At 51.5% G+C, this 14,287-nt stretch overlaps 1 protein-coding gene across 9 annotated transcripts in view; it reads right to left on the bottom strand.

Moving 5' to 3' along the window:
- Cnga3 (cyclic nucleotide gated channel subunit alpha 3) overlaps window positions 1-14,287 on the bottom strand; it is a 54,641-nt gene that overhangs the window by 8,077 nt on the left and 32,277 nt on the right. For 7 of the 9 annotated variants that reach the window (XM_055606974.1, XM_055606957.1, XM_055606966.1 and 4 more), the window contains 4 exons: window positions 13,295-13,408; window positions 10,089-10,268; window positions 3,300-3,407; window positions 1,292-1,398 (listed from right to left, as the gene is read on the bottom strand). In XM_055606974.1, the coding sequence (XP_055462949.1) occupies window positions 1,292-1,398; window positions 3,300-3,407; window positions 10,089-10,268; window positions 13,295-13,408 (509 nt within the window). Of the gene's footprint in view, window positions 1-1,291; window positions 1,399-3,299; window positions 3,408-10,088; window positions 10,269-13,294; window positions 13,409-13,902; window positions 14,038-14,287 lie in introns of all 9 variants that reach the window. The other 2 variants (XM_055607017.1, XM_055607010.1) reach the window with 2 other exon arrangements.

Below are 14,287 nucleotides of genomic sequence, written 5' to 3'. Positions count from 1 at the left end.
TCATGGCCACCTGGTTTCTTGTCCTGTCTCTTCCCCAGCTTCCTGCTGAATCTGGCGTCACCAGGGACAGTATCCAAGCTCAAGAAGGGGCGGAGTTGATGACTGAGTGAGGGCACGCTGTTCCACTGGGCAGGGTTTCCGTGGCAACTCACAGACCACTGTGTCTGTGTATGCCAACCTCAAGCTGTGCATTGGAGGTCTTAAGACGCTGGGCACCAGTGTGGAAGGAAGCAGGGGTTGCCAGTGTGCCTGGCTGTGTGGGAATGTGGACTTGGGGTTTTAGTCTCTGAATCAGCAAGGTGGAGACAGCCTTGTTTCCTGTTTCACATACTGGTTATAGTGAGAGAGCAAGGTGACCTGAGAGGATTTGTGAGTTGTGGCTTCCTGGTGTGATTCCATGTGTTTCTATTGAGCATGGCAGGGGTGTGAGTTCCAAAATCTTAGAAGCAATGAGAAGGGCCTCTTCCTGCTTGGGTAACATGTGCCTGCACATTATAAAAAAAGATCCCTGAAAGGTGGCCAGCCCCAGCTCTTACACATAGGCCAGGGGCTGTTTGAAAGACCTCACTATCTTCCTGGGCCCTCTTTTGAATCTCAGTTCTTCACACCTTAAAACTTCTTTGAGGGGCTGGGGAGATGACTCAGCAGTTAAGAATGCTCCCTGTGCTTTTTAAACGTTTCAAATTCAATTCCCAGCACCTGTGTCTCACAAATGCCTGCACCTGCAGCTCCATCGGGGGCAGGGGAAGGTCTGCTGCCCTCTTCTGGCCTCTATGGGCACTGCACTCATGTGCCCAAACCCACTCACACACACACACATATTGCTTAATTAAGAATAATATGCTTGCAAATAATAACAGAAATAATTGTGGAAGCCCTCTGAGAGTGACACGTACCTTTCATGTTTCTGAGGAGAGAAACTTGGAGGATGAACCATGTCGCCTCACACAGTCAGTACTAAAAGGGTCCTTTGAGGTGACAACCTTGCCTTATGTCACAGGTGACAAAAGTGAGGTCCAGAGAGCCAGCTTGATTTTCTCGTGTAACGGTGGGACAGCAGATCCCAGAGCCCAGGTGTGTCAACCCCTGCTCAGGTCTTGTTGAAGGATTTAGCATACTAGTATCAATATACAAACACTCTGTGTTTGGTGACACAGATCTCCCAGGCACCTTTTGATCAAAGGTAGGTAGCAGCCAATCTACTACTGAGTCTTCCTGGGTACCCTATGAGCCCCCTACTGAGGGCCTGTGGCCTGGTCCAGGTAAGTCCTTGGCCTTGGGGAACACTCACCTGTGCGGGCTCGAACCAGCATGTCTACAACGTAAAGGACATCTGCGGAGTAGTCCAGGACCAGCCACAGCATCAGGTTCTCTGACTGAAGCTCATCAAAACAGGCCCTGAAGAAGCCAAGTGTGACACGTGACAAGATGGCGTAGTGTTGGGGTACAGACCTTTCCCTGCCCTGTGCTGTAACCAGGCTCATTGTAACCAGTAGCAGCTCTTCCTGCAGGGCTTCGCATGCTAGGTAGCAATTTCCTCCGAGATAAAAACATTCTATTTTGGAAGGAACGTTCTTAAAATAGGATTTTTACAGAGAGGTTAAGCAATATATGCTCTAAAGGGAGGTGAAATACTTCGTGGGTGCTCATTGAGACAGAAAGTGAACAAAGCAGCTTCAGGAAGCCCCTGAAGCTGACCATATTCACAAGGACCCCCTTCTCCAAAGAGTATACAAACAGTAAAGGCTGCAGAGAGTCTCCCTCAGACAAGCCACGCAGCCTGGAAGAAGCAGGGACCAGCTGAAGGTCTGAGAAGAAGCAGACGGGCTGAGCTGCCTAGGAGAGGCTCTGACCAGCTGAGCCACCGGGGAAGACCCTCTCCAACCTGCTGAGCTACCTGAAGGCTGTGCAATGCACCCCAGGTCTCCAGCCTTCACCAGCTGATGCCCAGGCTGTGGAGGGCTTTGCTACCTTTGAGTCGTTTGTGCTTCTGTAAGTAAGCACACATTTTAGCTTGAGGATGAAGCAAGTGGAGGTCACAATGGGATTCTTCTCAGTTCCTAGGGAGGCATATGAAGTGCCTCTGTGGGAGGCAGGCTGGACTGGGGACCCCTCCCTCCCACTCCAGCCCCCATAACGGTGAAATCTTGATGATGAGGAAGATGGCGATGATGAGGAAGATGGCGATGATGAGGTAGATGTGTCCCTGAACGCCTGCTTAGGGCCACCTGCAAGCCCCGTGCCTCCTCTAGGAGGAATGGCAAGTCCTGTATTCTTGTCCTCTAGCCCTGCTGGGAAGGGCCCTCAAGCCATTCCTTACCTCCAGAGAGCAGCAGTGGACTCTCAGGTCCACTCAGCAGCCTGCACCCTATAGATTTTCTCAGGGGAGGGCCCTGCAGGCTTCCTTACCTGGCAGCATGGTTAGGAGTGCGCCACGGCCCCCGTGGCCCCTCTGCCAGGACACCCTGCAGGCTTGCTTAGGAAGTTCTCTTCTACTCCCCCAACCCAACGGGGGTGCATCCTGCCCTCGTACCCCCAGCAACAGTCTTGGAGTGGGGTGCTTACTAGAAAGCTATGGCTAAGTAAGTCCTGTGGCTCCCATCTCTGCATCCCCAGAGCCCAGGTTCAACAACCCACTTGCTAGCAAAGGTCCTGCCATGTCCTCTCCTTTTCCACCAGTCACCCAGGGAAAACTCTAATGCCTCCGATCTTCTGCAGAAAAACAGCTGCTCCTTCTAACAGGCTGACCTAAGAGCACCGCAGAGCACACATGTGCCTCCAGTAGAACAGCAGAAAGTGCCCTTGTTACAAACAGCAACCTGCCTAGGAAACCAGAAACCCGGAATCTACCCTCGGAGAGCAGCTCGCCCACCGCATCACTGAATGCTCACCCCAAGGCGGGTTCACCGGAAATGCTTCCCTAGCCCCTTAGAACAGTGACTTAGTCCCTCCCCCGTCCTCGCACAACTCAAATGCAGATTTCAGAATGCAGAACCCTCAGCATCCATCTCAAGCTCGGGGCCGCTTCCCACCGTGGTTCAGAGCACCTTCAGGGTCCTCCTTGAAACGACTCAGTTTTCAAATGGAGAACCTCAGGCAGCGGTTCTGTGGGTCACCACAACGCGGGGAATGGTATCAGGTACGCAGCCATGGGAGGGTTGAGAGCCACTAGTCTAAGGCCGCAGAGCGGAGAGGAGGGAGGCTGTGGTGAGACTCGGCACCTCTGGGCTTTGCTGGCCTCTCCCCTCCTGTCCCTCCACCCTGGCCTCCTAAAGCAATGTCCCTGCCCCAGTGCCTACCTGCACACAAGCAGACACCAGTTATAGAAGACTGGCAGGGCGATGACGGTCAGCCAGCGGTAGTAGACGGTGCTGGAGGGGTCCACCACGATGGCGTCCTTCTTCCTCCTGGAAACACAGACATTCGGGTGGCGTCAGTGACCCGAGAGCAGTTTTAGGTTGAGATGAAGAAGTGAGTGGGGGGTCACAACAGGATTCTTCTCAGTTCCTGGGGAGTCATATGGAGTGCTGCTGCGGGGAAGGCAGGCTGGAGTGGGGGCCCCTCCCTCCCACTGCAGCCCCCAAGATGATGAAACCTTGATGAGGTTGGTGGTGATGATGGCAATGATGGTGGTGGTGATGATGATGCTGGTGTTTACATGTGCCCTGAGGCACCATTCTTGCCCCTCAGGATTTGTTCTGGGAATGAGAAGGCAGCGTGGCAATGTGACTGGCTGCCAGTGAGGAGGGAACAGCTGGATCTTGAGGAGAGCCCTGTGCCTATGCCAGTTCCCAGAGACACCCATGCGTTCTGCAGAACTGAGGCTGGAAGTGTGTGTGTGCACGGCATGCTGTCTCTGAGGTGGTTCACAGGCCCTGGAGTGAGTCCTGGGGCCCTCTACCCTTCTCCCTACATTTATGAGAAGATGGAGCTCCTGGTTCCATTATAACTGCCTATCGTCCTAGAGGTCTGAGGTAAAGCTCTGCATTGAAGCGTTGAGAAATCAGCGGCTCAGGCTGATGGTATCCACTTCCACTGGCCCCTGTGGAGTTACAGCCAAGGCCAGAGGCAGTTTGAAGCAAGGAGTCCTGAACTGAAATCCATATGCTAGGTGGGAAATGTCATGCATGGTTTTAAAAGTCACGTGTCATGCCAACTGGCTGAGTCGGTTCTGTTAAAAGGCTGACTGCAGTGGTCATGTACATGCCTGTAATCTCAGTGGGGTACACGCCTGTCACCTCAGCACGTGGAGGCTAAAGCAAGAGGATTACGTTCAGGCCAGCCTTGGCTACAGAGGACATTCTGACTGTTCTAGTTTGCTTTCTGTAGTTGTGATAACTACCGTGGCCTAACGCAATTTGGGAGAGGAAAGGGTTCATTTCAGCTTACGCTTCTAGGTCAGTCGGGGCAGGAACTCCAGGCAGGTACCTGGAGCTGGAACCGTAGGAAGACTGCTCTCTCTCTCTCTCTCTCTCTCTCTCTCTCTCTCTCTCTCTCTCCCTCTCTCTCTGACTTCCTTAGCTAGCTTTCTCATACACTCAGGACCACCAGCTTCCAGGCAGTGCTGTGTGCAGTAGGCTGGGTCTTCGCACATCCGACATCAATCGAGACAGTCCTCGATCGTGACAATGAGGCTATCTGAGGTAGGCAATCCTCCAGTTCCGACTCCCCCAGGTAACTCTGGGCTGTGTCAAGGTGACAGCTGAAGCTGATTAGACACTGTCTGACAAACCAGAACCGAACCAAGATAAGCAGACCATTCGGGTGTTTTAAATAATTGTTGAAGTAATTTTTTATACACTGCTTTCAGAGCATGCAGTTTAAAGGATGAGCCTGTTAGCTTGCAGATCTGTAGATGGAAAGTCAAGAATGGGTCTTGCCAGAAAAAGATTTTAATTTTTTTCCTGCAGGTTTTATAGGAGCCATTTTCCTTGTTTCCTGTGTCGTGTTGGCAGGACTCAGCTCCTGCACCTGTAGGCCTGCCGTTCCCATGTTCTTGCTGGCTCTCCCTAACGCACGCTCTCCCTAACTTTGCGATGCAGTGGCAGGACTGTGGAGCTGTCTGTGTGGGTAATATGTCTGCCGAAGCAGCGTAAGGACCGGAGTTTGAACACCTAGAACCGGAGCAATAGCTGGGCAGACATGGTGGCTGCCTGTAATCTCAGCGCGGAGGAGGCAGAGACAGGACATGCCTGGGGCAAGCTGGTTTAGAATCGGTGAACTCCTTCAGAAAATACGGTGCAGAGTGATGGAGGAAGGTACCTGTCAATTTCCGGTTTCCACATGCGCAGATGTGTGCTCCCGCACAGACAGACATACACATGCAAGAAAGGAGGAAGAGAAAGAAGAAAAAAATAGTGTCTAATCCTTGGGACCGGTTGTCCTGGTTAGGTATAATGTTAACTTGACCTAACCCAGAGTCATTTGAGGGAGTCGGAATTGGGGTATTGGCACCTGTGGCCACATCTGTGAGAAACTGTCTTGATGGACGGCTGATGTGATGGTGCCATGGTGGGTGGCACCATCCCTATGCTGATGGGCCCAGGCTTGTTAAGAAGAGGAGGAAGGGAAGGCCACCACGAGCAGGAGCAGCTGCGCCATCTCTTGTTTCTTGCTAATTTAATTTTTTTTTATATCATGTCCAGCTTCAGGGTGAGCTATTGTCACCAGTCTAACCCTTCAAGTATTTTTAAAAGGTTCTTAATTCAACTGAAGCCTGAGGATGCCTCTGCGAAGGAGGCCTTAGATGCGGGGAGCCACAGAAAGCTTCATTTAGCAAGGTACCCTTAACAAAAGCCAAGTCTCAGCTGCTCTCAGCTGCCGAGTGTCGCCCTGTTACATGCAACCGTTCCACGCAAACACGACCAGGTGCCAGGCTCCAGCCAACCCAGTCGTTGATTTAGCGTATCCCTGGCCATAAGCACTGCCAGTTGGTACAGCTACAGCTCTGAGAGCTTATTTAGTTTTGGGGCCACTTGATGCTAGCATTGTGGATGAAACAGGCTTTTAAATAGGATTTTATCTTTCCACAGTGGATGAGAACAGTTTGTTAATCAAGAAGCACAAAGGTCCTCTGTCCTCATAGCAGCTGGAGTGGCTTCTTGAATGTCACCAGCAGATGGCGCTGCCCACAAGCCTATAGTGCCCATCTGCTGCCTGCAGAACCTCAGCTTGCTTTGGCCAGCCTTGGAGGTTTTAGGCTTTGGCTTTCAAACCTCCTGCTTCCCAACTGTTGAGGACCTCACCCAGTGTCATCCAGCTGTGTCCCTGGAGCTACCCACACTGTCCCCCACAAGCCTTAGATAGACTTGCAAAAGCAATGCTGCTTTGAGCTAAGAGCAATCTGATCCTAAAGGAGACATTATTCTGTATTTGGGGACTAAATGAAAATTCTAGAAATAGGAAGAGGCCCGGAGAGAACTGTCATCAATCGTCAAATGTCCTGATTTGGTGAGAGTTTTTTGTTTCATCTCTTGCTCTGTGGTTGCAGCGTGGGGTCCTGGGGCAGCCAGCACCAGCCTCTCCCATCTGTGTCCACATCCTAGCCACAGGAGTCCTTCCCGGAGCTGCGGGTGGCTTTCCTCCCACAGAGCCCTTCCCTGCCTGGAGACCAGAGCTTCCAGGGGGCCGGCACATACCACAGCAGCCCAGCTTTGTGGGTAAACCATTTTCTTTTCTTGATTGATGGCATCTGAGTCTCTGGCTTTGCTGTTGCAGTTTATACAAGCCGAACACACCCTTTTTTCACGGAAGGAATTAAAGTTCCACTCAACAGACTGGGATGGAAAGAAGGACCAAACCCTGGCCCTTTCATCAGCTGGAAGTCAAGCAATTGGCATTTCTTTCCAATGTTGATGGCTTCCCCTTACCTTCCACGAGGGCTCCCGGCATTCCTAAGAGGCAGAAGCCACAGACCTGTGCGGCCACACATGTGCCAATCTCATGGCCAATCTCACTGACTCACGCAGTCCCAGGGCCCTGTGATACTGACACACTGAACTCATCTGCTAGCTCAGCGGCTGTGAACCCAGCCACAGCAGGTCACCATTCAAGAGGCTGGTCACAGGAGGGAGGGAAGAAATTTCTTCCTCCGGTTGTTCTGATGGTTTCCTTGAGATTAGCTCAAGTTGGCCTTAAGACAGGGTCGTTTCCCTGATTCCCAGACCTTGAGGCAGGAGCATAGACATGAATGCTATAGCCAAGGAGACTACGCACTGCTCCGCAGGAGGTGAGAAAGCCAGGTGACCTCAAGTCTGCATCCTGGAATAGGGCAGTGCAAGAGGGTATTCAAGCTGAAAAGGTTTATCCTGAAACCCCTTGGCTTCCTCGGTGAGAAAAGCAAAGAACAAAAAGTAATATGACTTTCTTAGCGAAGTCATACAGAATTGTCTTGCCTCCTCTCTCTGCTCCCCCATGTTCAGCATGGGTGGGGGTGGGGTGGATTTCCAACAGAAGGAATGATTCTACAATGGTTCACTGGTGTCCAGAGAAGGTGGCAAACAGCAGGAGGAGAAACGGGCAAAGTGAGGCTTCTGTGCAGAGGTGGGGTGGCCAGGTGGCAGTGCCGCTTGGCTGGAGCTGGGAGCTTTTCCTCCTGCGAGTTGCTGCAAGTGTTGGCACCATTTCAGGCCCTGCAGGGAGGCAGGGAGGCAGGGAGACCGAAGCAGCGCAGGGATGGGAGTGGTGTCAGTGACTCAGTTCCCTCCTGCCTGAGGTGATGGTGGCAGCAACTTCACCCACTTCTCCCCAGCCTTTCTTCTCGTGTGTGTGTGTGTGTGTGTGTACACGTATGTGTACAGGCATGTGTCTGTGCATGTGTGTATGTATGTGTATACTTAGGCCTGGTTTTTAAAAAAAAAAAAAACTTGGGTTAAGAGGAAAAGCATTTGGCTAAATCCAGGCTTCTGGGTAAACAAGAATTAACGGTTTGAATCCCATCCAGTTTCTGAGCTTCAGATTCTACTCATCTGCCGATCCATCAGCAGTCACTGTCAATGGTTCCCAAGAGACCATGGCGGGAGCCAGTGCCTTGTGACATCTCAGCGTGACTTAGTAAGCTTCTTCTCTGCTATTTTGAATGTCATTGTCCAAGACTTCCTCTCCCCATTTAAGATGAGGCCTCAATTGCTTGTTTCTGGATTGTTTGACTCATTTGAAAATTCCCCCAATGACTGAAAATCCCTTGGAGATGGAAGAGAGAACACCCAGCTCTTGGGGTACAGTGGCTCCAGTTCCACAAGGTTAGGTCCAAGTGGAGCAGCATCTCAGCACATATTTTGCTTTATACTTGAGACTTGGCCTCCAAAAACCCAAAACCCTCCTCCTCCACGAAGACCCCGCATCCTGCATACACATTCAGCTCCCACCCTGAGCCTCTGGAGCGTGGTCAGGTGTCTCCGGTCTAGCTAGGCCTTGCCTGGCTCTCACTCAGTTCTCTGTTTATTTGGTCACACTGGGAAATGTACTGAGTACAGCATCCGTCTCCTTTCGCCTAAGGTAGTGGGAAGATGATTTCATCAGATTAGCTAAGGAAGTCTTTGTTCACCTAAAAGAAATAGAGCCAGCCTTGCTAGCTGCAGCAAGCTCCAGACTCCCCTCACCTGAAAAGCAAGCGAGTGCAGAGGGCAAAGGCCCCACTGAGTCCTCTCCTAGGCCTGTTTTAGGCCTGCTGAAGGATTAATAGCAAGTTAGAAGCCTCTTCTCTGGGAGCTGGTAGTTGAACCTGAGTCCTCTGACACAGCAGCCACTACCCTTCATCATCTATGGGCCATCTGTCCTAACACCATCTCCCCCTGACCTGGAAGTTACTGAGTATGTAACGCTGGCTACCCAGCAAGCCCCGAACATCCGCCTGTTTCTGTCTCCCCAGCATTAGGCTCTTGGCTTTTTCCCCCCCATGCATTCTTGGGGCTGAACTTCGGTTCTCATGCTCACAAAGCAAGCACTTCCCTGACAGAGCTCTCTCCCCAGGCTGTTGAATGCTCAGTGGTTGTGTATTCCACAACTTACTGCATGCCCTGCAGTGCAAAGATGCCACCTCAGAGACAAATGTGGAAGTTCAACGGAGAGTCCAGAAAGACCCGTGATGTCTCCTGAAGTCTCATCATTGTCCCTCTCCGGGGGCCTTGGATGTTCACCTAGAAGCCCCAGACTTGGGCCTTTCTCCTCTTCAGCACAAAACCAAATGGCGTTGTCTCTAGCAAACCATACAGGGACTATCTATTCTCCAGCTGAGCTCACACCTTCATAACTTCAGTGTTCCTCAGAGGAGTCTGACCAAAGAGGAGGCTTTAATCCCTTCTGCTTCCCAGAAGGCAGGCTCTGGGCAGGAACACACCTGCTCCTGAAGGGTGGGGGTGAGGTGGATGTGGAGGGGTGGGGGTGGAGGGTAGAAAGGGAGGTCAGCTTTCTCTCCAGGTCCAACCTCTTTTCCCTTCCAGACTGGTGTGGACATCCTAAAGAGACCTCTGGATGCTTGGTGGTTAGCGAGTTGATGTGGGCTCTATAAGACCTTGATGTCGGGTAGCCCCATGGCTACAATTACTTCTTACAAAATAGGGGAGGCAGAGATTCCCTCTTGATGATGGAGCCCGAGGGAAGAGCACCCCCCAAGAGCACAATTGCAGCTCTCTGGAGGAGGGGGAGGGTTTGGGCCATGCGAGGTCCACAGGAGCCACGGCTCACTGAGGCTCCTGCTCGAAGCGGACACTCTCTACCTCCCCCTCCTCTGTGCTCACCCTCACACCCCTCTCCCCACCCAGTGCTTCTTGGCCGCAGGAGTGATTCTGCCATTGGATCACACCAGCCTATGAATTTTCTTTCTAGGAACATGCATTCGCCTCTACACATGTACTGGCGCCTCCTCGGCTCTCCCCAGACAAAACAGGACCCACATTTGAGCAAGATGGGCCATAATGCAGTCTGGGATGAGGGTCCTTGAGAGAGGTGGCTGAGACCGGAAACCCCTGATGAGTCTTGGGAGCTTTAGGCAGGATGGGTTAGGTTTAAACGAGGCTGAGAATTCTGGTTCAAGGGCTCCCTGGACTCGGGGTGGAGAATGTTAGAGCATGAGGCACATCCTTTCTTACCCTTTCCCTCCGTCTGGTGGTTCCTGTCCTCCTGGGTCAGGCTGAACATTGCTTTCCCGGCTGGACACCTCCTTAAGCTTAGCTCCATGAAAATGATCCAAAAAGGAGTCAGGTCTCTGCTCTTCGTGGTGTGAGTGCCTATTAGCCCACGCACGAAGTGAGATGATGAGGCGCGACACCCTGGAAGGGGGGAGGACAGACAGTGACTAGAGGATGAAGGACAAAGAAAGAGCCTGCTCTGGCCTCAGGAGCCCCGGAAGAAGCAGTGGAGGTGAGTCTGGGCCTGTGGCTCAGGCTTCTATCTCTACTGTGCCCTTTTCTCCCCTTCTTCCTTTCCCTCTCCAGTCTGTGGCAGAGCCTCACTGGTAAATTACTCTCCCCTCCCCCCAAGATTTATTATTTATACAGTATTCTGCCTGTATGCCTACAGGCCAGAAGAGGGCACCAGATCTCATTATAGACCCATAGCTGGGTTCTGGGAATTGAACTCAGGACGTTTGGAAGAACAGCCAGTGCTCCTAACCTCTGAGCCATCTCTCCAGCCCACACTCTCTCTCTAATATGGCTCTGTCCTTCCCACAGCCATGCTTCTTCCAAAGGGGCATCAGCAAACATATTATTCCTTTTGTCCGAAGCAGAGCTCTTGTGTGTTAGGATTGCTAAAGGAAAGCTCGAGAGCTCAGCAGCTAAGAGCACTTGGTGCCCTGAAGAGGACCTGGGTTTGGTTCCAAGCAGCTTACAGCCATTTGTCATTCCACTTCCGGGGGCCTAATGCCTTCGTCTGAATTCCATGGACACAGACATCCACACGGTGCAGTACACACATGCCGAGCAAAACTCTCACACACACGAAATCAAGAAAAGAAAACCTTTCAGAAATACTGCTAAGCACGGGGCAGTAAAAGCATGCAATCCCTGTAGTTTAATGTGAAAGGTCCCCCATAGGTTCCTGTGTCAACCACTTGGCCTCCAGTTGGTGGCTCTGCTTGGGGAGATGGTTCTCAGCTCTGGACACTGTCCCTCCCAGCCTCTGCTAAGGGAATAGAAGGAAGGTCATCTCCTCCTCCTCCATCTCCAGACAACAGGGTCAGACGGCTGGCTCACAGTGCACCGCTCCTGCCTCTGAGCTGCTGACACACCCACTGTGCTGGAGTTGGTCATGCAGCCCCGGGCCTGATGGTGCGTCACCAAAGAGAGACGGGAATGGGGGAGGCCTGTAGAAGAAGGCACAGAGCCATCACAGTCGGCAAGGAAAGGAAGGGATGATGGCCGCCTCCCCAGCCCTGTCCTCCGCTCTCTCGGCACCATCTCCACCACAGGCCGCATAGCTATCCTGATCCTCTGCTGCCTGTCCAGCGTACCTGAGGTCTGCTCGTGTGCACTGACTTGAAGATGTTCTCTTCTTTGAAACCAGAGTCATGACAGAGCAAGTCTTAGTAACACAAAACCCTGGAAACCATTTCCACAGCCAGCTGCTTAAAAACTAGGGCCTGAGGAGATGGCTCAGGAAATAAAATTCCTGTTGTGCAAGCATGAAGAGCCCAGTTTCAGATTCCAACACCCATGAAAAAGCCAGCAGGGATGGAGTGTGTCTGTCATCTCAGCACTGGGGGACAGACAGGGGGACTGGAGATTAGCAGCTGGCCATGACCTTCAGACTCAGTAAGAGACTTAAGATGGACAGCAATGGACAAACATACTAAATGCCAATCTGCAACACACACTCGAACACACACACACACACACACGCACACACACTCACCCATATACATATACACTCATACCACACACACAGACACACACAGACACAAACACTACCCATTTATAAACACACCTAGAACATCCTCCCCCACAAACACACAGACCGCACGCAGACACAGACTCCAGAGTAGAACATTCCCTACAACTAAAACTATGGTGAATAAACAGGTAAATGACTGTATCTGTTTGATGATCAGCTTAACTCGCACTGCAGATGGTGCGGCTGGAAAACTGTGGTACCAGTTTAAGGAAACTGCTGGCTGGTAATGAATCAGCATTTTCGGAGCGCCTGCCATGGGTAGGGGTGGGGGTTGCTGCTGGTGCTGCTCTAGCCACCCATGCCTCCGGCAGAGTTAGAGCCACTTCAGATAAGGCTCAGGAAGCTGGACCGACTCTCTCCCCAGAATGCCTCTGTCGTTAAAGACACGTACATGTGTCCTAGAGGGAGGCAGAGCTCAGTCATGTGCTAATCTGTCCAGTGTTTTTTTTTAATTAATTTTATCTTTATTATTATTATAATTTATTCACTTTGTATCCTAGCTGTAGCCCCTTCCCTCATCTCCTCCTGGTCCCATCCTCCCTCCTCCTTTCCCACCTATGTCCCTCCCCTAGTCCACTGATAGGGGACTCCTCTCCTACTGTCTGACCCTAGCCTATCAGGTTCCATCAGGACTGTCTGGATTCTTTTCCTCTATGGCCTAGTTAGGACACCTCGAATTGTGGTACATTTACACAATGGAATACTACTCAGCAAGTAAAAACAAGGAAATCATGAAAGTTGCAGGCAAACGATGGAACTAGAAAAGATCATCCTGAGTGAGGTAACCCAGAAGCAGAAAGACACACATGGTATATACTCACTTATAAGTGGATATTAAACATATAATATAGGATAAACATACTAAAAACTACATACCTACAGAAGCTAAGCAAGAAGGAGGACCCTAGGGAAGAGGCTGAAACCTCATTCAGAAGGGCAAACAGGATAGACATTGGACACAGGAGAAGACAGGGAACAGGAGAGGAGCCTTTCACAGGGGGCCTCTTTGTAGGGTGCTTTTGCGGGGGTGCATGCTATAGAGTCTAGACATCCTGAGAAACCTTCCATGGCTGCTCCAGGAAATGCCATCCTTGGCAGAGCACTGTGTCCTTCCAGCGTTCTCACGGCTACCCAGTGTTACACAGTCTCTGTTGGCTTTGTTCTGAGTTTCTCCAGGACTGAGAACACTCAATGTTATTTTATTATTATTATTAATTTTAAACCGAAGCCAGTTTTCTTCACCTTTTCTGCGCTCAGAACATCTGGCTCAAGAGGATGGAGGCTCCTCACTGACAGCTTTTGGGGTGCTCGGCTCCCTGCCCTGTTCTTCAGATCTTCAGCCCTCTCTAGCATGCCTTCAGAGGTATCTCCTGTCCTCAAGGTGAAGGGTGTTTGGGGTAATTACCTGGCTGCCCCCTGGCTTGTGAATGAGCTCCGTGCGGACCCCGCCAGTCCTCCAGTCTCCATGGCGATCCCTTGCTGCAGTGTGGAAGGCGTCTCCTCACATGGTGAGGGAGACCTAGGAGATCAAATATGCAGCATGCTAATTGATGTCAAGCTCATCCTGCGCAGCCTGGAGTGAGCTGGGCAGATGCCGGCAGCAGGAGGAAAGGCACCTCTGCAGACAAACGACCCTCTTTACGTGTATTTATTTCGGTGTATATGTACATGTGTGCATGTACCTACATGTGGAGATCAGGCGACAACTTGTGGGAATGGGTTCTGCTCTTCCACGTGTGTGACCCAGGGATTGAACTCAGGCTTAGCAGCAAGCACCTTTACCCGCTGAGCCATATTGTTGGCCCTGAGCGGCACTTTCTTTCCAGCAATTCTGAGTAAGGAGAACAGCTTTTGATCAGTTACTGTATATGAGATAAGCGAAGGCAGGGAAAGTGTTAGCGTGGTCTCCTTCAGAGACCGGGGCCAGGGGAGGTCCCAGCACCTGCTGTCTTGGACCATAGCAGCTGTTTCCAGGCAGTGCTTCCTGAACAAACATTTTTGCTCCCAACGTACCACTGACTTCTGTGGTGAGTCCACCTCCTCTAGAAGCCTTCCTTCTTCCTCTCTGTGGATGCAGTTTCTGGGCAGGTATGTATTCATCTGGCAGACTTCCTACATCCTGGATCAGTGCATGGATCTGTCCCATCCCTCCAAGCACAGTCACAATAACTTGAACAGTGTTTTCAAAACAAATTCATTTGCCTTTGCCCAATCCTGCCCCCGTCCCCAGGAATACGGCAGCCAGCAAAGGGAAGCCACTCCATTTGTGCATTCAAGCTGAACAGCACTGGTACCGGTGGGACAGACCTCGCAAAGCCCTGGCCACGCTGGCAGTGGAGCCTGGTGTCTGATGAACAGCCTAGAAGACGGCCAGGATTGTGTCCGGGAGGGAGCACTA

The sequence above is a fragment of the Psammomys obesus genome, unplaced genomic scaffold, assembly GCF_907164565.1.
Source record: "Psammomys obesus unplaced genomic scaffold, mPsaObe1.curated_primary_1811, whole genome shotgun sequence".
Classification (NCBI taxonomy): Eukaryota; Metazoa; Chordata; class Mammalia; order Rodentia; family Muridae; genus Psammomys; species Psammomys obesus.
This window is presented reverse-complemented; position numbering and strand designations above follow the sequence as displayed.